The sequence below is a fragment of the Cyanistes caeruleus genome, chromosome 4, assembly GCF_971803275.1.
Source record: "Cyanistes caeruleus chromosome 4, bCyaCae1.hap1.1, whole genome shotgun sequence".
NCBI lineage: Eukaryota > Metazoa > Chordata > Aves > Passeriformes > Paridae > Cyanistes > Cyanistes caeruleus.
The window spans coordinates 13,409,414-13,436,401 of record NC_141704.1 but is presented as its reverse complement, the minus strand read 5'-3'; the positions used below and the strand labels follow the sequence as shown (position 1 = coordinate 13,436,401).

General features: G+C 37.7%; 1 protein-coding gene across 11 annotated transcripts in view; it reads left to right on the top strand.

Annotated features, from left to right (window-relative positions):
- The window catches only part of SRPK2 (SRSF protein kinase 2), a 128,229-nt gene that overhangs the window by 56,355 nt on the left and 44,886 nt on the right, over nucleotides 1-26,988 (top strand). For 3 of the 11 annotated variants that reach the window (XM_086886718.1, XM_086886712.1, XM_086886711.1), the window contains exon 2: nucleotides 14,664-14,753. The exons of the other annotated variants lie outside the window; for them this stretch is intronic. In XM_086886718.1, the coding sequence (XP_086742844.1) occupies nucleotides 14,664-14,753 (90 nt within the window). The remainder of the gene's footprint in view (nucleotides 1-14,663; nucleotides 14,754-26,988) is intronic. 11 annotated transcript variants of the gene reach the window in all.

The following is a 26,988-nucleotide window of genomic DNA, read 5'->3' as shown; positions in this document are numbered from 1 at the left end:
CAGTTTTGAGAAATTGTTTGAAATGTAAGTATAAAAGCACATGCAAGTGAAATATATCTTTAAAAATTTGTTATGTGTTTAGCTTAGTTTAGTACCTCATGCTTTTTTTTCAACAAAATTTAAAAATACACCTGGTGTTTTCTTGCACTCGTTTAAATCAGTCCTAATACCATAGCATTGTTTTGGTTACTCCTTATCTTGTTTATGCTGTTGTTACACTTTCAGTTTGCAAACATTAAAGCATTAGCTAAAAGATATTGACTGAAGGTGGTCAAACTCTGGTTTCAATGAGCAGTATTAATATATGCCCATGTTGATTGAAAGTATCTGTCTCCATGTAATACCCTTACTTTTACCAGGCAGATGATTAGAGCATCCTTGCCTGAGGAAGGCTTGATCTATCTCCCTCCAGGAATCATCAATAGCTGTATTTATTTGGATAGTCCTTAGGGTTTTAAGCAGAGCTGCAAAAGTCATTACTGTCCATCAGGATCTGATTGTGCTGTGGCTAAAATGATGCCAGCCTGTGACAGTCAAAGCACAAGGCCTGTGTTTGGTTATCAAACACTGTTGTATTCATACTGCTTTAACTTCTAAGCCATTTTGTTCATTCTTGCAACCATTTTTACTGTCATTTTTATTTCTCTGTGTTGTGCAGTTACGGATCAGTGAGGAACTAAGGCGTGGTTGTAGAATTCTTTACTGGGTTTAACATACTTTGATTTACCTTCTGATGACGCTTGTGCTTTCTTGGGATTTTTTGGTGTTACAGCAGGAAACAGCAGTTGTTCTGTAGCTTTTGGCAGGTGCTTGCTGTGTGTTGCACACCTGAACCGAGCCACGCTGCTGAGTGGGAAGATTGCTTAGTTAGTGTGGCAGTGCTGTTGCTGTCCTCAGATCTATGTAGCCTTATTAGGGAATTAGTATCTGATAGTACTGGGATTAATGAATTACAGGTATAGTATTAGTTCCCTCTTCTGTTTGCTTTCCTACAGGAAGGCTGATTTCTGGCACAGAGACAAGTACCCAGAGAGCTGGTGATATCTTGCCCTGTCCCAGCTGTCTTTGAGGTGGATAGTTGCTGGATTTCCGGTTGGCAAATCCTCTAACAGGATTTTGGTGCTGGTGACATGACAGGCTTACCCAGATTCCTTATGCTTCCCACCAAACTACAATGCTTAATACCTATTGTGTTTGGATCTGTGAGAAGGGCTCTCTGCAGCCTCAGTGTTTTGAGGCTAGACCACCCTAATGAATGGTCCAGCTTTCCTCACTAACTAACACCAGCCTTCCTGAAGTCCCCTTTGCCCCAAAAAGTTTTCCACCACAGTGAGCTGAGTTAGTTTGCTGAGGCATCAGGTAAGTTCCGAAGACTGAATGCTGGATGGGCGATAACATTCATGTTTAGGTTTTAAAACTTCACCTGGGATTCTCTTGTTACTGTTCTAAGTCAGCCTTTATGCTTCATCATTATTTTGTGTACTTTTTTATTGTAGTCCTTGCCATTATAGCTGCAGTTGGCAAACATTATAGCATTAGTTAAAAGAAAATGTTGCAATTGAAATTTTAGGATTTAGCAGAAATTCTGGCATAAAAGAATAGGATGATCTAGATGAAAAGTCACTTGTATTAAGTAAGAATATGGTATGTCTTTCAGCATATTGAATAGTCAAATGCCTAAGAAAGTTCGTGCATAGTTCCTCATAACTGAGTTATTTAGTAATCCTTCAATGTCTACCTGCTATGTAGGCAGACATTTCTTTCATCTTAATTATTAGATAGTGCGATCTTCACCTTAGCATATTGCGTGGGTATTTTGGGTTCAAGGTACATTAAAATGAAACAGCAGTAAGAAAAACTATGAAATATTCTCAGGTATATGGTTCCCACTCAGGAATTGCAAAGTCAGCCAGTCCTAGAAGGCTGATGTGGAAGAAGAGCTCACCTACAAAACACAGGCTCATTTGGTCTTGTAGAGCCTTATCATCCAATTCCTTCCGATTTGGGGGGATGAAAGCTGAGACTTCCATGGTGTTTTTCTACTGGATCCTGGTTGTCTGATAGGAAAATTGTGAGTGTGACATTTTATTACTTCTTTCCAGAAGTGTCCAGGATGACTGCTATCCTTGCATTTTGGTATTTTCCATTTTTACCATTTATTTTCAACATTAATCCAGCATCTTCTAATTCACAGATCAACAGCAATAATCAATATGTGTGAGCATTTAATTTCTTGTCTCAGCAGTTCTTACTGGCAGCAGTGGAACTGATAGACTTCCAAGGCATTCTGTTTCTGTTTGATAAAGTTTTAACAATGTAGTCATCAATATTTAAAAAAAGGTATAACACTTGTGACCTGCAAAGATTACATGTCCAGCATATGTGATGCTCTACACCTCTGTATTTCTAAAAAGGAGAATATTGCTAAAGCAAGACATTGGCAGTCCTAACAGTCCATCTCACTGTAGAATTCATATGAAGTAATGATATTCAGTGTTCATTGTAACTTCCTCCTGAATGTATCATGTATGGCAATAAATAGTTATTTGTGGAATGAGAAATGGTGTTCTGATCTGTAATCAATATTACAGCTTTTTTAGACCAGTCTTGGAATGAAAAATATTTCTAAATTTTAACCCTAGTTCAACAGTAACACTTTCAAGAAAAACTTTCTGAATTGTAAGAGAAAACCCCACCAAAATACCCTAGAGATTTACCTTATGTGTTTTTGCCCATTTCTATGATTTGGATATGTCAGCCAGAAGCTGGAGATCTAAAAGCTGTCAAAGACTCATTTGAAACATGAAAGTAGCTGTTATGGACCATAGTAATGGTTTCAAGTGTCCGAAATGTTATGTTTTTGTTGCAGGAAAGGTATTTAAGCTTTAAAGTTAAAAGAGTACATAGCTAGATTATACTAGTATGAAAGGACATTTGATCTGAGTTTCAGTAAACTCAGGAGACAGGGCTGCCTTGTTGATAGCTTGTTATGGAGGTGGAAGAAGAATATGTGCAAGTCACTGAGCTTTTGACAAGGTGACTTAGGGTGATGGCATTTCATCTCTCTGAAGCAGTTTAAAAGGAGGGACCTTCAAATACCAGTGACTAAAAATATTGCATGATTCGGTTTCATTCTGAGAAGAAAGGCAACACCTGGCAAAGGAACCCTGTTAATATAGTAAAATATAGGAGCTTTCTGTCTCTAGTAAATGTTTCAGCTCAAATACATACAATACCTGTCATTATAAAATATTCACTCACGTATATACTCTCAACATGGTTCAAAGCAGTATCTGTTCAAAAATGCTGTGTTTCTTGGTTATAATTTACGATACAGAATGTTGAATGAATCAGGTTAGTAAGAGTTAGTTAAGATGATGCTGAAGTCTACATAGAGTGCTAATGATTTTCAATACAAGGTCATACTGCACAGATCAAGAGTATGAGAAGATTTGTGTCTGTGTATATATTTATTTCAGTATCATTGTCAGGAGAAATGTTGGGGTGAATCACCCAGCTCATCTGAGTTTTGTTCTTCATGAGTCCATAATGAACTATGTGTATTTACCCTTTAAGCCATTTGTACTGTATGTGTTACTGCATGGTTCTTAAGGTTCTGTGTAAAATTTCACAGAAAAGATATTTCATATTGAAAAAGCCACAGTTTCACAGTTGGCTTATGCTTGTGATTAAAGTCTTGCCTTATATTCAGTACTTGCTTCTTGTGTTTGTCTTTAGTGCTGGCACTGATGCTTTTGATGTAATCTGTTGGATGAAGGTTTGATGAACCCGAGAATTGCCTCAGAGAATGGGAGCAGGTTTTTGTCTGGATTAGGGAGCTACAGGCCCTAGTGGTGTGAACACAAACACAGGCATAGGAAATGCTTGGAAATAAGCAGAAGTCCTTTTCACTGGAAGAATCGAGCTGGAAACAAGTGAATTGTACAGATTCTAAAGTGATAATTCTAATAAATATCACTCAAAAGATAGGCTGAATAACAGCAAATCCAAGAGCTCATTACCATTGAAATAACTTATCCATCCTCTGTGCAGTGTTGTCCACATCAGGTTGTGCCTCTATTTGCACTTAGCAACTGGCCTGTTATGTTTCAGTTTTTAGAAGAACTTCGAAAAGACAAGAATCAAGGAGGGCTAGAGCTGGTGCAGAGGGCAGGGTTGTGTTCCCATGGCTATGAGAGAGAGGAGCAAACTGCCTCTGTCACAACAGCACTGACTTCAGGTTGACCTCATATGTATGACTGAGCCACAGATCTACTCTCAGCCCCAGGGAAGGAGAAGGGGAAATTAGTTCCTGCCATCAAAAATGGGTAGGAAGGGAAGGTGTTGATTCCTTCTTCTGGTGGTGTTTATTCTGTGTCCTATCTTGCTTCAGCTGTATCACTTGTGGCTCTTCTGTTCACTGCATTGAATCTGTATGACAGAAAAGTTAGCTGATTGGTTTTGTTTGGGGATTTTTGGTGGATTTAGCAAGAGAAGGAGGCAGGTGAAAGAATTGAAGTAGGGAGTTTGACTTCCTGCTCTTGTAGTCTTAAGGTCATATGGTCATACTGATATGGTCTGGATAGTAAAATTGAGGGGTTGCTGAAAAAAAATTCAGAAAATAAAATGCTACAAGAGGGGAATAATATGCATAAAAATGTAAGAAATGTGAAATTAAGTTCATGGAGGGGGGGAAACCTTTGACATTTACTTATGGGATCTTGAGCAATTATTATCAGTTATATAATTACCATTCGAGGAATCCTGGGTCCGCAGAAGTCACAGCTCAGTGCTGTAAAAGAACTGTAAGGGTGATGTTAGAAACTGTCAGGAAAGAAAATACTGAGTAAGCACTGTCTCGTGCCTTAAATATGGTTTTCATCTCAGAAAGAATAAAATGATTGAGAGAAATTACATGGAAGATATAAAATGGTGAATGAAATGAAAAAAGCAAATAAAAAATATTTTTTCTATTTCTTCCCACACAGTAAGCTTGCATGCAGTTTTTGAACAAACAAAAAGGAAATTATTCTTCAGATATGGACAGTTAAGTGTGTAGAAGTTCTTGCCACAGGATGTTAATGTTGAACTTATCAGTTGAAGGAGTAACTGAGCAAGCTTGTAGAAAAATGCTTCACTGAAGATTGATAAATACAAAGATTTTATCTGTGGCCCGTAATGTGCAAATTGTTGCAGACTGGGCCATTGTTTGGCTGTTGTTTGATCATTCCTGCACCCTTCCCAAGGTGACCACTTTCAGCCACTGTCAGGAATAGGATAATGGATGAAGTACATGCAACTTTGATGTGACTTAGTGTAACTGTTCTGTTATCAGAACTCCAGGTAGCTACAGTGATTGTCAAGATAAGTTTTGTTTTGGAGAAAATTAAGTTACAATCTATAAATGGCCTGCGTAAATCTAGACTTTTTCTTATTGAATTAATGGGCCACACTTGGCACTGATAATGTTTGAACTCCTCAGAGTTCAAATAAGGAAAAAATGTTTTTGAAGGTAAAAATTTGTAAACTGTTGATTATTATACCTCTACAGGTAACAGTTGTGCTGTTTTATATTAAAATTGTAGAAGATAGGTTAAATCACATATACAAAGTGATCGATGTATTCAATACACAGAGTATTGAGAGTTACAAATTCATGCTGTTTTTAAAGACCTTGGTCAGTGTAGACCCCTGATTAAAATCTCGTGTTTAGATAAGAAAAAGTTCTTATGTGTGGATTTGGAAGTGATTGGTAGTATATAGTAAAACACACAAACTTGGTGTTCTTTTTCTAGAAAATGTTTCTGTATTAATCCTTTGTTGTGAAGACTGTTTTGAAATGGTGAACAGTAAGCTGTTGAAGCCATTTCAGGTGCTATGCTAAAGGCTATTCTCTACCTATGCTCTAATGGTTATTCACTTAGATATGCCATATCCAATATAGAATAAAGAAGAGATAAACTTGTACCTTAATTTTGAAATGTATACAGAATTTATGAAGGTAGTCTGAAATGTTCCCTTCCTACTCGCAGAAATGTTTTTGAAACTCATCCAGCTCTTTATATTTTTTAAATAAAATTTCTAGTCTGTTATATTCTCTGTTCTGCATGAGTCAGATGTGGATTAGTAGTTCTCACTGTTTTAATTAAAGTGGCAGAGTTGTTGAATCGTTATCAAGGCAGACTGAGGTGGAAAGGACAAAACAGAATAAAACTTCATATCGCTTCTTAAATCTTAGGTTAATCATCTCTGAAATCATGATCATATAATTCTTTTAACCATCTACAGGAATCTTCTAACATAGATGGTAGTTTTATGTTGGAAGTAAGAACAAGTAAGGAAAGTATTTAAATTTCAAAAGGAAAATACACAGGTTTTCAGGCTTCATAAGGAACTTGCAAAAGGAGGGTATGTAATCCTACAACTTTCTGTATTCGGAAGTAGTTCTATTTCAGGGGACATGCATGTGTGTTTTAAGTAAAAAACTGTTAAGTGATTGCAATATTATTTTTAATGACAATAGCAATGTAAATGCAGTATATGTGAGATGGAGGCTCATGGGGTTCACACAAAACTGGGAAAACCTTTTCAGTACTTACCTGTTTTTGAGGTTGCTTTATTTATGCGTGGTATACATTTTATATGTTATTTATAGAACTAGAAGGGCTGGAAGTACATGCAGAATTAATGAAGTCAAAACAGTGTTATGGTGTTCTTCTTTAAGAGAACCAAAGCCAGAATTGTTCTGTTGCAAGTTGAGTATTAATTCTTGGAAAATTCTTGTTCTGTTGTCTTTCCAATTTACCTCAGGGCTTAATGGCTTTAGGTTGCAATCCTGATTTTAAGTTGGCTTAAAAATTAAGAAATAAAAATTTTAGAAGTTCTCTTCAAGTTTTATTCCAGGCATTTGCTTCTGTTACAGTTGAGAAATTTTGAGCTACTCTGTAGCCTGTTCCTATAGGTGAATGGGGTCCATTTTAAATCTAAGTAGATTCAACTATTGCCTTTCTGTTTTCATAGCTGGTGTACAAATTCCATTCTCTGATTCTTCCATATGGTAGCTGACATCACATACATCTTGTCACTTGTTTGTGTTTCAGATCTCTGTTTTGGTTTCCCAGCTTAGTTTCAATCTCTCTCACAGAAATCTGACTACTGTCTTGCAAGTAACTTCAGTCTCTGTTTGCTGTAGTACTGCCATACAGTTTTTGCTTGCACCCACACACTAATTTATTTACTAAAGGCTACAAGCCATTTTCAGTGATGCAGTGTTTGTCCAGAGCTTTAGCAATGCTTTAAAATGCCGAAAATCACCTTTGTATAAAAAAATTATACCACTGCTTTTTTTTTGGAAAAAAAAAAAAAAAAGCAGGAAAGGCATTCTTATAAGCTTAGTTGTAAAGTTTTTTATAGATGTTAATAGTGCCTTATTGACAGCTGAGTTCCCTCTCACCACTGTGTACGTGTAGCACATGCTGCCTGAATATTACACCCACTTGTCCATATTTTTAAATTTATTTTTTTTTAAATCTGAATGACAGTTCATGAGCAGTGCTGAAGGAGTAAGGTTGTACTCAGCCAGACCCATTTGCAACTTTGAAGGCGAGTGGTGTGACTTTGGATTTTAGGGCATTGTGTAAGTTGTGTGACTCTGGTCTGAAGTTTCTTCCTTTTGAAAGAAGGGAGAAAAAAATCCTCATAAAAACACAGTTAATTTGTTCTGTTTTGCTAGACTCTCACAATATTCAAGGTTCTCTTTAGTCTGTTTTTTACACAGACTGTTCTACAGTGGTGTACAGTGGTTACAACGAACCTCCTTTCTTAATCAGCCATTGACTGTGAAGCCCTGCCAGTGATGCTCAGTTTTATTTAAAAATAACTCCTTTGATTTTGGAGAGAGTGTAATATTTTGGCAAGTGACTTAAACTCCGGGCTTTGTTTTGATATAAGTGTACAAGTGTAAGGGTAATTGTACCCATCTCTAGAAAATGCAGTGGTCCTGTTTCTTAGGAGAATATTTTTTTAATCATAAGTATAAAATGAAAGTCTGAAGTGGATGCCTTCATGTTATATTTCTCTACTACAGCAATTTCTCTCCCCTCATACTATAATTTAAGAGGGCAAAGAATCTGTAATACAAGCAGTAGGTCCTTCAAAAGCACTCAGCTTTTTATGTTCAAAAGTGGCATCTCCACTTTTTTGCTAAGGCTCCCTGGTTGTGCTGATAAGGCTGCCATTATCTGTAGTGCTCTAACCTTACTGTGTGGGTAGAGGTGAAATTGGGAGACTTCATGGGGACTCTGGAGAGCCGTGAGCCGAGCATCCCTTCCTTCCTGTGCCTTTGGTGCTGTCAGAGTGCACCCCAGGCAGGCTGTGCTTGGGCAGCTGGACCTGGAGCTGGCTGTGCTCTTCAGTGTGCTCGGGCACTTCTCACACTTTCCATGCTCTTCCCAAATTCCTGGGAGCCAGTGCAGGAGAGGAGTGCGGAGATGTCGCGCTGTGGAGAGCTGGTGATGTGCTGGGCAGCAGGACATGGAGCTGAGCCCGAGGGCCTGGCAGCCAGCCTGCTGGAGAGGTCTTCTGTGGTGAGCACGAAGGTGTTCTGGAACAGCTGACACTGAGGAGGTGCTGAAAGGCACCTCCTGGAGAGACCAAGTCAGATCTGTGGAGATTTCTGTGTTGTCTGTGTGCAGAAGGATCATTGTTACAACTGCATGTTTTGTCCATCCTCTAGACAGATACAGGCAAGAGAGTGGTTTGCTGAAATAACTTGGCAATGCAAACTGTTAAAATTACAGAATACCTTATGCTTTTATTAGATTAAATTACTTAGAAAAAGTGAACATATCTTTGGGCTTAGAGCTTTTCCCTCAGCTCAAACAAGAACCAACTCACTGTCATTCTGGTTGAAGAACTCTGAGCCTCAGTACTAGCCTGATTTTCATTCCTAGTATCAAGAACTCTTTATTGAAAGATTGTTTCTGTTCATATCTCTAAGCCTTTACAGTTTTAAAACCACTGTAATGCACTTGGAGGTGAAGGCTGAGTCAAATAAAAATGCTGAGTGACTTTATTTTGCATTCTGATGTCCTTTTAAAGTTTTCATGAAATCTTTATCTTACCATTCAGGGTAACTTGTCCTTTTTTAATTATATAATTATTTGAAATGTCTCCAAATAATTATAGATTAGGTGTGAGGAGTGAAAGAGGTAGCTGTTTAAGAGCTGTTTGTGTTACGAGTTAGATTTCAGTCTTTTTAAAGTATGGTCTGTTGTGGCAGAAAAGTGTGCCCACATCTATAAGCTTTCAGTGTGGATTAGACCCTGTATTCAGACATGTTTTGATTTAACTACAGGCCCTATCCTGGGAGAATTGAGGGCAGATTCTGCTGTTTGGAAAGCAGACTTCCAAAACTGTCACTTGCTGTTCTATTCATACACTCTTGCAGCAGTAATTTCTGAACTTTCCTGTCCTTTTTGCATGTTTATTTTAGGTGGCTGGTTCTGCAAAACATGGCCTCCTTTGGTTTGAACTGGTTATTGAGTTGTAAAAATGGGACCTGCAAGACTATATTTCTAAGAGAATACGTTTTTAAAGTTACTTGCTTTTTAAAAAAAATTATTTTTCATTATTTTGATTTAGCGGAAAAGTATGGAAGAGTGCGTTGTTCATAGCCACATTCTCGTTTTGACCTTAAGCATTTAACTTCTTACAGAGGAGTTTGTCCAGTCTTTGTAGTCATTAGTGCAGCAGCATACTTAATGATGCAATCATTACATGCCCTTTTACTTTGATTTACAGTAATTTTTAGCTTGTAAAAGATGAATTTACTAGTTTATTTAAGCTCATGCAATTTTATGGTTAAAAAAAAATTCTGTGAAGTTTTAAGTTGAATAAATTACTGTGGGTCATTTGGGCACAGTTCTTAATTGTTATTTGATCTCAGGTAGAATTTGGAAGCAGGCAGAAGAACTGTGGCTTTATTTTCAGCCATAGGCTAAATAAAACTACCCTGTTTTAAGTACCTGTGCTTTTCAGTAGATTGCTTGGTAAATCTGGGGTTTTTAACAAGAGTTTTAGCAGTTTAGGCAGTCCGTTAATTTTTAGAATTGATCTTTTCCAATTACTTCCCCCCAGTGAATTTCTTCCAGTGTCTCTCAAAGAGCAATGTAACTTAAGTTAAAAAACCAATGTCAGTGTATTTCTGGCATTGTAAGGATTTCTCTTAAATCTATATTCATAAACCTTTTTTAGGCATGGAATCATATGCTTGGTTATTTAGCCTTGCAGAACTGTCAGAAGCTGAGGAAAACAAACTGTAGCAACTCATTTCACTTATGTTGCCACACCAATATTCTCTTCTATATTAAAAAAAAAATTAGGGCTTTGCAGGCCCTACCCTTCACTTGTTTCTCTGTCCTGGCTCCTCCACCACTGGGGGTGGAAGCAGGGCAGGCAGCAGCTGCCTTGAGGTGATTAACTCAGTTTACAGTGCATATATGCGTTGGAGAACGCTGCAGATTGAGCTCTCTCTGAAGTGTAGTCACATGTAGCACGAAGAGTACATGCATCCTGATTCTCATTTTCTGTAAAGAATTAAAAAAAGACCCAACTCTAAAAGAATTAAACAACAATAAGTAGAGCATGGGAAGTAACACTGCAACAAACAAGTTACGTTTTCCAATATGTCTGCATTTTCCTTAAGAACCATTCTTGTGCAAATATGCAGCCTGACTGCTGCATTTGAGTTTTAAAAGAAAATTATTCCTAAGCCAGATATAAGTATACAGTTGACAAGTAATCTGAGAAAATGGAAAGCTTTGCATTTCCCTCAAACCTGTTTCCAGGTAATTTTCTGTGTCTCTTAGAGGACATCTGGAATAAAGTCCCACAGTACGATTCTGAAGGTCCTCATCCCCAGTGTTTGTGTGATCCTGAAATCCTAGATTTATTTTGTCAGGAGCAGATAATACTGTTTATTTCACTGTGGAGTCTACATATGTTTTGCACTGGACATTGATTGCAGTGCAAATTATTGCCCTGTTTTTTAAAAAACTGTAACAGCAGTTTTGCTCACATTGCTTCTGGTTCTGGAGAATTCCCTCAACCTGAACAAAATTTTGTTGCAAAACTTCGATGTCTACAGAATCAGTATGATTATCTTTTGCTTTCATTATGTCTAACAGAACTGTGCTAAAACACATATGGAGCTTAGAAATTGTGTGGTGGCTGTGTATCAAATCTGTTTTTGAGAAGGTAAAAAAACTCTCAAAATTGCATATCATTTGAGGCATCTGTGTTGGTGTTGTATGTGCATGTTCCTTTGCTTGTGTACATGTGTATTCTTGACATTTTCATTCCGTTGCAGTACCCAGAGTGATACTGCATTCTGGTCCTTCCTTTCCATATCAGGGTTGTGGGTTTTAAGGACTATGTTTTGCAAATTAGTTTTCCATAGGCCCTTAACCAGCCTATACTTTGCAAAAGCGGAGAGGGTGTGTTTAATTTTTGTCTACTCCTGATATTTTGTGAGGAAGATTGTGGTTTACTTTCATGGGGATAGTGTATCACTTAAGTGAATATTAAATATAATTACCAAAGATAAATGCACAAAATAAACTGCAAAAAGGGAGGAGCAGAGGCTGAAGGGGCAAAACAATCTAGGATTTTTTGCCTCACAATTGTAGTAAAATCTTTATACCTACACACTCCCCTTTCTGTGATCTCCACTCCCAAACCAAAAGCCTTTTTTACTTGGTGGAGGCCATGGTACCTGCAGTTCTAGTCACAGTTCAAAACGAGGCAAGCAAACATGTGTTAAGTCACATTTCTGACATCTGTTTTCCTTTAATTGATCTAAACATTTAGCAGAGTCAGAAAATTTACAGGAAATAAATGAATGTATTTTCCTGTTTATATCTTATGATTGTTTTCTGCTTTTGTTGGGCTGGGTCAGCTGAAGGCTCTGTGTGGAGTGGCCGGAGTGAGCGAAGCCTTTGAAGATCAACTGGGAAGTATTCCTTCTTTGTCCTAGCTTAGATTGGTATTTTATTCTACAGATTGAAAAAAAATCCCAAACACCAAATATCCACGGATCTTAAAACCCAATTTATTATGGCAGTTTTGCTTTTGGTCATTGATTATTATGCAATGCCTTTTGAAACCATTTCAAATACCTTTAATTGTGTTATAGCACTTAAGGTAGTGTGGCACTTTTCCCAGTGGGATCTGACCAAAAAAGAAAATGCTTTAAGAAAGAGTAAAATTCCTGAGGTTTACCGTGAATTTTAAGTGCAAACTAGTATTTTATATTTTAAAAGCAGTCTTCATTTAAGGATTAATTCCTATTCATTTTGTTGTATTTATTACAGTGGTCTTACCCATTTGCCCAGTTGATCTTAAAATTCCTCACAGTACTGACAGACATGTAGGTTGTTCGTGTGCAGTGGAAGGTAGAGCTGAGAATGCTGCTGAATGTACAGAATCTCTGAACAAAAGATCACTCTGGTAGCGGAGTTCTCATTTGCACGAAGAAGCAGGCGCTTTCAAACTAGAATTGGTTCATTTTTCATTTTTATATATCTTAGTGATTCATGAAGATTTTTTACTTTTTATTTAATGACAAGCATAGGTAAATAACAGATATCTCTGAGAAAGCAGTTTGTACAGAAATAGCTGAAGAAAAAATTACTTTCTTATGTTATTGGATTAAGTTGCAGTTTGCTACAATTTTGTAGGATCTTTATTTGGATATCTTCCGATCACCTGAAAAATAATAAATAGCATTATAAAGTTCAGGTTTCTTTGCAGTTGTAATAATGAAGTGAAATGATACTACACTGAAAAATGTAGTAAAATTTTCAATATATTGCCTTGCTACAAATATGTGGAAGACTTCTACTGATTTATAAATTGCTTGAAGAAGCTGCTCTCTTCTCTAGATTGCTAAGTGAAAATCTGCTGTAAGCTTGGAGCTGTCTGGCCTACACTGACTTTTGGCTTCTGCAAATAGTTAACAATGAAGCCCAAATGGTTGATTTTAAAGTTGTTCTCAATTCTCTTTATCCATCATCACTATAATACTTTTAGTGCAGCTGTTTTCAGAAAAGTAGAGTTTTTCTGATCAGAACTTAATGTTGTGACACGTTTGGTTCATTTTATTAATATTCTGGGAGTGTAAACAGTTATCACTGGAATTTAAGCAACCTTATCTCTCAGTTGTTAAAATCTCCTCATAAAAAGGAAAATTGTTTTTAATACAGTTTATTAATTTATTAATATAGCACTCATTCATTTGAAATTAAATACCTATTTTTACTAGTCACCTAATGTGTAAATTTCCCTTTTTTTCTGTCATTGTTTGAGACAGTTGAAGTCAACTAGGTTTCTAAGTTCTAGTCTCCTCACCTTTCTAAATTAGGTAGGTGTATTTTATCTTCCTGGCATATGGCTTCAGAATTGCAAATATGAACACTATTCTTTTCTAATTTAGTTTGTACTACCTAGTATTTCATGTTGATATTTTCTTCCTGTCAATGACAATTATTTCACATCCATAGAAATTCAAGTTTAGTGATAACTATTTTGAAGTCCCAGGTTATATTATAAATTGTATATGTTCTTTTCAAGACAGATGACACCTGAGTAGTATATTTGAGTCAGAGATAAAATTACTTTAAAGAAAATGTCTCTTCTGCATTCTTTTGCAAAGCATATGTTTTGTGGGCCTGTCCAATGTTAACTAAAGCAGAGCAGGAATTTTTGTGTATGGCTTTGGTAAATATTTTTAATTTCAGGTCTCTTTACAATTCTAGAATCTTACTTATTTGAAATTCATGAGATACATAATTATTTTTATGTAAAATGATATTTTAAAAGGAAATGTCATTTCCTTTTAGAGGTACTGATTAATCTACTTCTATTTAAAGATCTAATAACTCATACCGTAATCACACTCTCATTAGAAAATAAATAGACAGTTCTGGGGAGTCACAGTTATATGAGCTAGTCATAGACATTGGATGTTAGAAACAAAAAACCAATCAAATCTTTCTTTTCCTGAAGATACAAAGATACTTATTTTGATTATGTGATGGAACTGTATACATTTCTTCTCTTCCATTTTATCTTGGTGGCTCTTGGTCAAAAAAGTTGCATCAGGCCCAGTTTACTGTACTCAATACCAGCCTTTTGGTTAAACTGGCAAAGAAATTCAGCCTAATAAATGTAGAAATAATGCCATAAAAAATAATCATAACTTTTCATAGAAAATAAAGGATTCTGAGGTGATGATCATTATTTAGGGAACTGCAGTTTAAATAGATGCTTCATAAAAGCATCAGCTTAGTGTTCAGTAGTGGTAAAAAGAGGCAAATACATGTTTAGAAATAAAGGAGGAGACAACATGGTAGAAAATGTCATTGTACCAAAATATACGCCCTCCACACATTGCCTATGGAATATTGTGTACGAAGACAGCAGCATGACAGGGTTCAGGGAAGAGTGAAGGGTAGGCTCTTGAATCGTAGAGCAGCTTTCCTGTGAGGAAAGACAAAATTGAGTAGGAATCGTCAAGGCTGACAAACAGATGGCAGAGGGTGTACAGTAGATGTCTCTAAAATTGTGTGCCAAGGAGAAGGTGACTGCAGAATGGATGTTTGCAGGCTTTCAGGACAAGAATCAGAGGATACCAGTGGAAGCTGCGAGATGGCAGATACAGAACAAACACGAAGTGATGATCTTTTGGAAAAGGTGTAAGTATGCTCTGGAATTTCACGCCATATGAGACGGATGTTAGAAGTTTCCATTTGCTCAGAGGGGAACTGGATAGGTTTCTGGAGTAAACATTAGGTGGGAGTTACTAAATTCACAGAAATCCCATCTGGTGGCCTTGGAGCTTCCATTTTCTAGAGACCATGGAACTGCTTAGGGGAGGAAGGATCCCTGTGTGCTTAGTTTGCTCTTATGCTTTTCCTTTGACATCTGCATGTAGCAGTTTTTCTTAATATAGGTTATTGGTCTGTGTGGATCACTGAACTGACCTAGAATAGCCTTTCTAATATCACTGTGCACAAGTTCTTGCATCTGCTCCTTTTTATGGGATTTCTGCCCTCAAGATAATTCATTCCAGTTAATGTTTGCAACTTTAACACATTTTATTTGGAAGCAAGGCTATATAGCTGAGAAAGAGGGCAATACTTGAGTTTAGTAATAGATTTTGGGTACTGGCTTTATGAAATGTAGAGAAGAACTAGCTACTTGAAGTAAAAATTACATTTCTGATTGTGCAGATCAAGGATTTAAATATTTTCAAATCTTTCTCAAAAGAGAAGCTTTTGAGTCTTCCTCAGGTTGTCTGCACAGAGAATTTGTGTAGCCTCTGTGTCTCCTACTCTCATATTTCTAGTTAGAAATTCTTCCAGACCAAAAAAAAAATTACTTAAGACTGCTTTTCAACATGTTACCTTTGAAAAAGTGTTCTGAGAGAATCTAAGAGAGGTGAGGGAAATTTGACTTAGTTATTTTCTTCTATGTGAAAATCTCTGCATCATTTCCCACCCCTTTAAGTATGCTTGAAATGTATTTTGTGTTATGTCACTTCACAGTAAACTGCCTAACAAAATTGTTTTGGTATTGAAAATGTATTTTGGGCATCATTCAGTGGCTTATTTGCTGTTTAGAAGTTTGAATCTGTCTCCTGATCTCATGCCTGGTGCTGGAAGCTGAGCACTAGTGTGGATTGGTTGCCCATGAGAGATGTGGTAGAATCTCCATCCTTGGAGATATTCCAAGTAAGCCATCTGGAGATGGTTCTGGACAGCTGACTCTAGGTGGTTTGGCTGGAGCAGCAAGGATGTTGGACCAGATGATCTCCAGAGGTCCCTTCTATGACTGTGGGCGTACACAGCTTGTATTCAGAATTAAAAACCAACACCAAACCCCCACCAGAATTGTGGGGCAGTGTTTTTATGGCAATATTTTTATAGGAAATTTTTTTCAAGGGGGCAGGGGGGAAGAGAAGAAAGACATGCCATCCTATTAAAGGAAGAGGAATACTGAAGGTTAAGTTGGCTTTCCTTTGTTTCAGATTGTGTTGCAAAAATAGCCTCCACAGTCTCCTATGCCTTTTTGAGAGTGAGGCTCTTAAAGGAATAAATTAACTTGTAGTTTCTTTACAGGACAATTCTTTATAGGAAAACCATATGATTTTACTTACTTATGAAGCATGGAGCTTATCTCTCTTTTTGAGTGGAAACAAGGAGAAAGGAATATAGTGAATTCCACATCTGTGTGCATTTCCTATGCTATGCTTTTGAGACTAGTAATAAAAATATACTTTGAATGTCTGATAGAAACAGTCTGAGAATACTTAAAACTGCTTCAGCCAGTCTGGAGGCCTCCAGTGAAATCTAAATGTTGTATATATGTTCTCTGTTGCATATTATATAAATATTACTTAAGCTCATTTCCTGCTTACATGGAACCTATGTTGGCAGTAGAAATCGGTCCAGTTTCCATGGCAACACGGTGGCACTGGGAGAAAGGCTGATGCTGTGCTGTGGTTGGTATTTTTTTGCAAGGGAAGAGGTGCAGACCTACATTTTTAGACAGGAAATATATTTCAAGGCACAAAAACATTTAGCAATTTTTATAAATTTGTTGGATAAGTAGATACAGCTGACAATAGAAATTAAAACCTATTGTTTGCTATTTGTAATAGAAAAATAATTCTTAATTCTGTCTAACATTGCAGAAAGCTGCTGTTAAATATATACACAGTTATAAATGCTATATTTACATGGAAATAGCCAGGAGACTTATGTACTGAGGACAAAGAAAGTTTTGTCCTGAGGCAAATCAGGGAGAAAATAGACTAAGGCATAGTCTCCTAGCATTTTTATTCTAGTTTTCACCTTCTGAACTCCTTTCAAATTATTTTCACAAAGAAATTACAGAGTCACAAAGACTTAAAGAAAAATGCTTTGCTTTTTTTTTTTTTTTTTCCTATGGCAGTCTTTTTGCTCTGCTTCTGCATTTAAAAAAGATAATCCTTGTTTGTTTTTTTTTTCAACTCTCTGTTATCCTTCAGTGGTTAGTACTGGGAGTCATTTAGGGGAGGGATTTCTTAATCCTGCAGTTTTGGTGTGACTAGGGTGAAGCTTTGTTCATCTTGACTGTTGGGTGGGTGGTTGAGTCACTATCGCTGGAGGTGTTAAAAGATGTGTAGATGTGGCGCTTAGGGACATGAATTAGTGCTGGACTTGACAGTGCTGCGTTAATGGTTGGACTTGATGACCTTAAAGGCCTTTTCTGACCCAAAGGATTCTATGATCTCTTTGCATTTCTGTACTCCTCCTACGCGCAAAGTACTTGCTCCACCTCAGTGAAGTGGGATGTTCTGAGAAGTCAAACCTTCTGAGAAGATTAACCGAACTGGAAGCAGTATTCTTTAGAAGTGTGAAGGGCTCTGTTCATCCCTATGAATCATCATCTTTATTTCCCAACCCTGGCACTATACAGTTAGTCTGTGTCTGATGTTGCCTAGCAACAATTCATCAAATGTCTAAAGGGAACTGATTTACCCTAGCTGGGACTCTTGCAGAAATCCAAGTAGATAAAATGTTCATGGAGGAATATTAGCCTTTTCCTATGTCTGGCACCCACACTATCAATCAGGATTAAGCTCGAAGGCATTTTACAGCTGTCCAAGGCTTGGTTGTCTTGCTGATGATTTAAGGATGTCTCATTTTATAGTGGAATATCTCCATCCCATCCTGCAGTCAGGCTGTGCTTCAGCTATCATGTTTTCAGAGGTTTAGTGAATCAAAACTCCCAGTGATAGCCTGCTGACACAGGGCACTGACTGCATATACGCATCTTGATTCAGGAAGAGAAAACCAGCTTTGCCTTTGCAGTAACTGTAAGTACATAAGGGGAGATGATCCTTCTATGCTTCCAGTTTTTCTTAGCTTCATCTCCTGAAACACTGGTTCAATTCAGAGTTTTCTTCAGCTCTTTACCATTCATTATTACTGAGAGTCTCCATAGCTTGACGACTTCTCTGAGGCTTGTTACTGAGCCAGTGGCAGAGGAGACTTTAGCTGCCTTTGACACTGTGTCAGTGAAAGTCACGACATTGGCACATCATAAACATATGTAATGTATCATAGTTTTAGCACCAGTCAGATCAGTTTTGTCACCACTGTAACACCCTAACATTTACATATTCAGCAGCAGTAAGCCTGCCATGTTCCTAGGACCTCAGTTTCTGCTTGTAAAATGTTACAGGTTTGAATTCATGCCATCACAGTCCTTTACTGCCATTAGAACAAAGGCACCACAGTGTTTCTGATCTTTAGTGTACCATGCCAATTACCTTGGTCATTTGACTTTTGAAACTTAGAGTAGGAAACTTGTTCAGTCTTTCAGAGCTCTGTGTGGCATCAGGTGCAGCAGACACAGTTGTCCTTCCATAACAAGCCCTGAGATAAGATTACCCCTGAAAATGAAGTGAGCAGAAGGCTGTAGGCTCATGGAAATAATAGTTGCTGTCCACTTCCTATTATAAACTGGGTTCAGAATTTACCTTTACAAGGTGAGCTTCCTTTCCTGAGCTGTGGAGTTCACTGCCCTGGTAGAAGAAGCTTCAGTCAGTGTTCTGTTAGCAAGACTCAGGATATGGAAAGATGTCATTCTGGCAGGCAGGTGCCTCTTGACTAGTTGCATCTTCTCAACAGGGGAGACAGTTCATCTGGGATACCATGACAGCTGGGATTCCTTGAGTGCTTTTCCACCATGGATGAGACTCTCTCTTGCTGTTGGAAATAGGAATATTCCAATAAGTGAGTCATCCAGCAGCCATGCTGTGAGGTAAAGCATGCCAAGGCTGGGATGAGTCAGATGGTCTGATAACCCTTATTCTCAGACTTGCTGACACAAAATAGATGCTGAAAATCTCAACAGGAATTGTCACAGTATTTAGTATACAAAACTGCCTCAATCAAGCCAGCTGGACGATGCTCTGTAATACTGGGGTGACTTTCCTAACTCTACTGAAAAGGCTACTTGCTTATTGAAGATCAAATCAAATGTAAGGTCCTTCACTTGCAAGGTTTAAAAATAATAGAAAAGCTCCAAAATTGCTTCCACAGCTCCCAAGACAAATGGTTGATGCAAATAAGGGATGGAAAGGCATTTCCTTGGAAACATCTGGAAAGACAAAGGGCTCATGGTGGGTTCTTACAGACTGATGGCCTCTTCATTGAGGGAATGTGACAGGAGAGCATGCTGAATGCAATGCCTCTTGGAAACATCATCTGCATAAAATAAAATATGTCACATTCTATGAGGTTGTTGGGCAAGAGATAAACTTCGGTTTTGCATTAAGTGTGAGAAGTCAACTCAAAAAAAAATCAGAGGTCTGGGCACTTAAAAAAAGATACTTTGTAAGCCAAGGAGCTTAAGTAACTGCTTTCTTAAAGATCAGTTTATCAAAGTTATCCAAATGAGAAGTGTTTTCACGTGATTGAAGAGTAATAATTGCTACTGCCTCTATGAAGACAAGAAGACAGAAAGATGAAGTAAATGGTCATGAAGCTAGAACCAGCTGCTTGTTATTTATCTGTATTTGGGTGAAAATGGGTTTTTGTGAAAAACATCTGCGATTTTTCCATTTGCTGGGCTTTGACTGCAGCTGGACTTGGCAAACTTTTTGCAGCTTTTACTTATTTCTGTTAGGAAAATCAGTGCTTAAATTAACAGGAATGAGTGATATACAGAGAAAAACTCAAAGCAGACATTTTATATATTGTACTTACGACCGCATATACCCAAAATGGAAGAATATAACTGACTATTGAAAACTAGCAAAAAGTTTTTGCATGATAGGCATCTTTGCAACTTATGTCAAATAAGTCAAAATGTTTTGAGTTGCTTTTTTAGCTTGCTTTTATTGGTTTTAATGATACTGCAGTGGAAGCTGGGTACTTTCATAAATGCTAGTAGCAATTGTAAAGAGATTTATTAAAACTCTTGTTTTATAGAGGAAATGCTACTGGGATTTGGAAGTTTGGGAGAGGAGTTGTGTGTTTTTTGAAGGATTGAATTAAATTCTTTATTTTGAAAGAAAACCTGTTAGTGAGAAGTAGTTACGTTAATATAAAGAGTTCATGTAAAATGCTTGTTTTGACTTCTTGAAAGCAAGGTTAATGAGAAGTCTGGTATCAATAGAATTCCAACTGGAGCATTCAGAATTTACCACTGCAGCGAATGTTTGTATTTGCTGTAGACAGAGAGGTTCTAATTGCTGGCTTAGTCATGCAACCTTGTTCCTCCAGGCTCTGGTTTTCTCACTTGCCAGTCATGTCCCTCAGTGTTTGTCCAATGCAAAATGCCTGTCTGCTTACCCTTTTCTCGTAGCTGAAGAATTGAGTTCCCAGACATAATCCAGGATATGATGCATTCACACTTAATGGGATGAATGGGTCTTCTAAACGTTAAGTAAACATGGACATGAAAAATGTATTTTTGCACTGAGATGATCACATGAAGCCAGGAATACATTTTACCAGGGTGCTTTAGGGGTCAGAAAAAGCCAACCAGCCAAAGGCAAGAGGTATTCTGCTGCTCGACTGCATTTGATATTAAGTGAAGTGTTGCAATTTCACTATTCCTGTGAAATCTTTTCTACTAGTCTGTTAAACAGGTAAAAAGAGGAGTGAAACACTGCATTTGTTGGTTTACTTCAGTTTATTTTGCTTCATTTGTGTTCATATGGTTTCTAACATATAAATGTAATATATACTTTGTTATTGTCTTGCGATAAAGACTAAATCCCATATTTTGTAGTTAATAATTCATATTTCAGTCCATATTTGACCTCAAAGGGTCAGTCACTTAAGTGGTTTTGGTGCCAAATCAAGTTAAATCTGCTAACATCTCCAGGGTCAGTTAGGGTTGTTGGAGAGCACAGGGTGATTCTTTCCCGCTCCTTCAAAACATGTAAATTTGTTGCTAGTGGCAACTGCAGGATACAGAAGCAACAACAGCATGTTTTCTGAATAAATCTTATTAATAGAAAGACTAGAGACACTATAATTTAACATGCCAGAGAGAAAGGCAGAAATTAAATACTACAATATAACATGCCAGAAAGAAAGTCAAAAATTAATTTCCATTTATATACTTATGAGTCATTCTGTTAAAAGTAATCCATTGTGTGGCCATGGTGTGAGGAAAAAGAAGTCAAAAAAGTGGCCATTTCTGTCACTGTTGGCTAGTGTTTTCTGTCAGGTCCTCTTACTCGTTTTAAGTGAAGGTTGCTGCACATGGATAGAGGAAGAACCTTTGCAGCATGAGAAGGAATTCTTGTTGCAAGAGGATTTGAAGAAGTTGAAGCTTCATATGTGGTTCATGAGACTAGCTTATTTTTTAACAATTTTCTTATCATTGTATTGGAGTGGTATTCCGTATCTGATGTACTTCAGGTGAAAGTTTTATTTTGACATGTTAGGATGTATATATAAGAAACGGTATTATCCATTGATCAATACGTATTACATGGATTTATGACAGCTCTGTTTCTCCACTAGGGCTCTTCGGAATTTCTTAAATTTTTTTAGCCAAAAGCTCTTGTGGGACCTCCTGATGAGACTTGGGTGTTGCCAGAGCAGCGGTGAGAGATTAAACGTATATTTCATGCCTATGAAATATAGTTCCTAGTGAATGCAAGCAATCACAGCAGGCAAATAGGGCATGAAGAAAGGCTCCTCTCCACAGAGGCCATTTCACTGGCAGGGTGGAATAATCAAGTAAATGCAACCCATGAACCAGACACCAGACCGTGGCATCTGGGAGCTGCTGAGAGGCAGTGAACAAACTCAGCAGTTGGTGCAGAAGGGCACAAAGAGGTGCCCTCATCCCCGGTCTTCGTAGTCAACACTTGCTTAGGGTTGGTCTGGTCACGCCTCAGAACTCATTTCCTGGTAGCTGCTGGAGTCACTGCCTCAGCTGTGACAGGGACCAAGACACACCTGATGGTAAGTGTAGCTCTCCAGCTCTCAGGTTGCCCAGTGCCTGCTGTCTCTCTGTGAAGCTGGATCTGACAGTCATCTCTTCTGCAGAAGGTGATCGCATCACTCACGTGATCAGTGACAGGACTTGAGGAGATGGCATGGAGTCAAGGAAGGTTTAGGTTCAATATTGGGAAAAAGTTCTTCACCCAGACGGTGGCTGGGCACTGGAACCCCAGGGAAATGGTCACGGCATCAAGCCTGACAGAGTTAAAAAACATTTGGATGAAATGTTCAGGCACATGGTGTGATTTCTGGGGCTGTCTTCTGAAGGACCAGGAGATGGATTTAATGATGCTGGTTGGTCCTTTCCAACTCAAGGTGTGTGTTCTATGATTTTAACATTCTCAGCCTTTACAACACTTCACTGGTGACTAGAAATGCAGGTAAGGTGCGAGCTTGCTAAGTATCTTCATCTGTTTTCTTTTTGTGCTGCCAGGTGGGTCTGTAGGTTTTAATTAACTGTTGACGTTTTTTCCTTTGCAAGTCTGTAATAGATGACTTGTCAGGAAAACACAACTATGTGAGAAAAACAGTATTTGAGGAAGAAAACAGGTTACTTTCACAAGTCCAGATAAGCTTGAGGCTTTCTGGATACATTTGGCTTATGAGTTGCTGTCTTAAGAACATTTTAACAGAATCGCATTTCTTTGAGAACAAATTTCATTTGGCACTGACTTTCAGAGCTTGAAACCAGTTACTTCTGGGAGCTTGGTGTAACTATGTCACAGAAAGGCCGTCAGAGCTGCCTCCTAAACTTAGCCGACTTTACTGCTTCATTCTAGATGTGATTTGATGTAATGGAAGGCTGCTCCTGCGTCCCCTCAGCTCTGCCCATGGCGATGTGCTCTTCCTGTGATCCTGGGCTGGGGCGGTGGCGTGCTAAAACTGCAGTACTTGCTGCGTGAAATGGCATTTATTTATAGTAGCTGTTGTTTTGAACAGAAGAAGGCAGTGTTCTTGGCATTTCACTTGGACTTTGAGTGTGCATTCAAGCCCAAGGTGGCCTCCAAAAGACTAGTAAGCAAGATGGGAATGAAAAATTCATTCTTTGTTGCTATTTGAGGTTACAAAAGCTACTGTGTCTCAGCCTGCTCCCTTCCAGGAGGGATTTTTACTGGTGCTTCTGTTAATATTTGATGATAGGATAGTAACTTTGGAAGCAGTGTTAACAGTCCCAGTTAAAATTTTGTTTGATAATGACCAGATGTAGAAAGTGCTTCATGATTATGACATACCAGCTCTCTCTCTTTTTATGCATAAATATTCTAGAATTGGAGATTATAGCACAGTTTTGTACTACAATAAGAGCACAAATAGTGCTTTTCATGTATAGCAAAGCTCTCCCTGGAAGTTCACATCAACACTTTCTTGTAGTTAGTTAAAAACACATCTCCTTATGCCCTGTTTTCTTCAGGATTTGTAGACTTTTTTTTCTGCAAATGGTAAGAAGACCTCTGCCATAATTAAAAATAGTTATTAAATTACAAATAATTTATCATAACTATTAACATTTAAAATATTCTGAATTTTAATCCATTTAAAATCTTACTTGAAACATGGAATATAATTCTTTTCCTTGAGTGATAACTTCAGAGTTTTGATCATTCTTATGTTTTTGTTGTTTGTTTTATGTGTGTGAATTTATTTAGAAAGCCTCTGTTTAAGGCTGCATCCGGTTCAAAGAGCTCAGTGTTAGAAGGCACCTGTCTAATTAAGCTAAATTTGCATTTGACAAAAAAGAGCAGACAAGAATTCAGCTCGTAAAGCAGACACCATTTGAACAAATGAAAAAGGGATCCAAGTAGCTGAGTCTTTCAGCAATTAAAAACAGCTGTAAGAAGATATATGTGTATAGAGATTTCAGACTTAACTCTACAGAACCATGAGAGCCTTGGAGCATAAAAGCTTTTGCCTTCAGGAGCTGGAGAGGAGCATAGCTGGAGCTCCTTCCAGATGGACCCACACTCACTAGTAGATTTTGTAAAGCTCCTATCTCTTAGGAGGCTTACAGCGTAATTCTTCTGATGCTTGCCTTCCCCCTTGCTTCCTCTTTTTTACCAGTTCAAGTTGAAATTCCCTGCAGAACCTCTGTGGACATGGCAGAAAGTTCATAACATTGTTAGAACACACTTTATTCCATATTTTATTAGAGATATGAAGAAGTCATTTAACCTATTTTTAACTGCATTTTCTGTTATATGTCTTTGGTTGTGTTCATCTGAAAATCGTAAGGGGAGTTTTGTTTTCCCCTCAGATTGAGGCAGTTCTTAGTTTATTCTGGCAATTTTCTGTCTCCCAGTATTTTTTTTCATATGACACAGTCTGTTTTCCTTCTGAAATGATGCTTTCCTAAAGGTAGGAGAATCAGGTGCCCATTTTAGCTACTTTCAAGGCCAAGCTTTGTTTACCTAAGAGTATTCACCCTGAGTGCAGTACAATGTTCATAGAGAGGGACTTCTGCTGTTGTATGCCTGTTCCCCATGGGAGCAGGAGGTTTTCCTCAGGTAGTCTTCATCTACAGCAGTCTTGCCTTCAAGACATTCTTATCCATTAATTCATAATGAAAACATATTTTTTTTGTCTAGGAGGGTTTTGGATAAAGAGGCCTGAAGTCTGTTTTGGTTTTTAGTAATGGAAATTATTCATTTGTTGAGGAAAAGAAATGAATGTCTGAAGATGGAGTGACTGCAAGAGGACAGACCCAAGGTGCAGCTGCATTCCCTCTGGCCAGGAGCAGTTGCCTGGGGAGGAGTGCAGGGTTGTGCCCCAGTGTGCTGAATACTGTTCCACACCAAGCCATCCCAAGCTGCTGGGCTTCATGAGTCAAAGGCAGTCCTGGGTCAGCCATCAGTTAGAATTTCTTCCATGAGTTTTTTGAGCCCTACTTGAACTTAACTAGCTTCTCTTATCCATGATATCCAAGGGAAAAAAATTCGTTTTAGTTTTTAACATCATATTGCTTGAGTAATTCAGTTTTTTTGAGTTTTCCATCAGCTTGGCTCAATTTGTGTGGGATGAGGCAATGGACAGCCATTTCCTATTTGCCTTCTCTGTATCTCTCAATATTTTGTAGCACTCTGCTGTCTTGTTTTCCTGGCTGAAGAGCTGTGGTATGTTCAGATGCTTCCCATATGGAAGGCATTTTGTGATTTTCATCACTCTCATTACTCTTGTTTCACCTTTTCCAGAACAGAAGAATAGCAAATGACCCCACAACATCATCAACAACAAAAAAATGAATGGAATTTTCTGGATTTCTCATAGTATAACGTTCTCAGAATTTTAAGGTTTGAGTGTTGAGGAGATTGCTTTTCCTGTTGGCTGTTACCCAGTTGGGAGCATGGAGCAACACATCCATGAGGGAGAGCAGTAAAATTAAGTTGTCAGAAATGTTGTGTTTCATAACAGTGGGCAGTTGATTTATTGTAAGACTCCATGCAGCGTTTTGACGCATTTTGCTTCAAGTTCACTGCAGAGGAGAAATACTTTAGCTTTTCCTTTGTCTTTTACTAAGTATTCCCTCTAACAGCAGTTTAAAAAAAGGATTTAATTGTGTTTTGATTGGACTTTGCTGTAAATTAATTTTTGTCCATGGAAAAGGCAGTAATTGAAAGACAAAAATGCTGGCTAGTGTTTGCTAATTGTTTTTAGTGTTTCTTTCAATACAATTTTAAGGTTTGTCATTGTAGCCTGTGGAGATGGTCAGTTCTCTGCATACCTGCTGACAAAGTATTGAGAGTCTAGAAATGGTGTTGTCTTCTGTTAATTGAGTGTTTATGCTTGGATGGTGATGAACAACCTAATAGTGGCAGACCACAGAATACCAAGTGATTACTTCAGAAAAAAGAAAGGCAGGTTTAATATTTATCTCACATGCATGTGTTCCCTAATGCATATCATTAAATAGCATTTTAGGAATAAGAAAGACTAATGACTTGAAATAATGGTTGTTGAATAGCTTTTTATGTTGTAACAGTATTTGACAATTATGTTTCAAAAAGGAAATGGAGATTACAGACATGTTTGTGACTCACAGGTTTCTAAATGGTTGGATTTTTTAGTGCCAGTGATGTTTTAAAAGTCTACTCAAAAGAAAAATAATTTACATTTTAGCAGATTATTCTGAAAAAAAGGAAATCTAAGATGAATAAACTCTGTATTCATGCGCTAAATCACAAATGGAGATGTTGAAGCATTCATCACAGCTTATCTTTGCAATTCAGTGAAAGGGCAACTAAGAAATATCAGAACTGGAGTTGTTTCATTCATGTCCTTCCTAACACTGTGAAACTGTGAATTGGCAGAAGAGCAGGAATGGGGATGCCAGGATGAGTTACTCAACCTGTAGGCAGAATTTAAGCCATCAAGTGAAGTGTTGAAGACTTAGTCTTTACATATATCCTAGAAAAATAAAAGTGAACAAAACCAAAGAACGATAAGAATCTCTTGCTAAGAATTCTAAACTACAGGAAAAAATAGCCAAAAATGCAGAATTAGCAGTCAGACTGATGTAACTTAGCATTTTTGTTTTCCACCCTCATCTTTCTGTACTAATATTTGATTGCTCCAAAAGATGCAAGCAAAGTTAAATGGACGGTGTTTTATTATTTGCAGATAAAAATCTTAACTCCAGAAAGAAGTACAGTAATATCTTTCCTTCCTTCCTGGTACCCACAAAGGTCAGTAAGAAAACACTTCTGAATATAAAAATCAACTGGGATTGAAGACAGGAGAAATAACCCCTTTCAAACCAAAATCAAATGCAGTAGCTTGAGAAAGTCTCAGAAGCAACCATGTTTTCTTAACCTTATTTCAATGAATTTTTAAACTTACACCATACTGTATTTCCCTATCCTACCCTGAACTTTTCTATAGCTGTACATTTGATGTGACCAAAATAGTAACATGGACACTT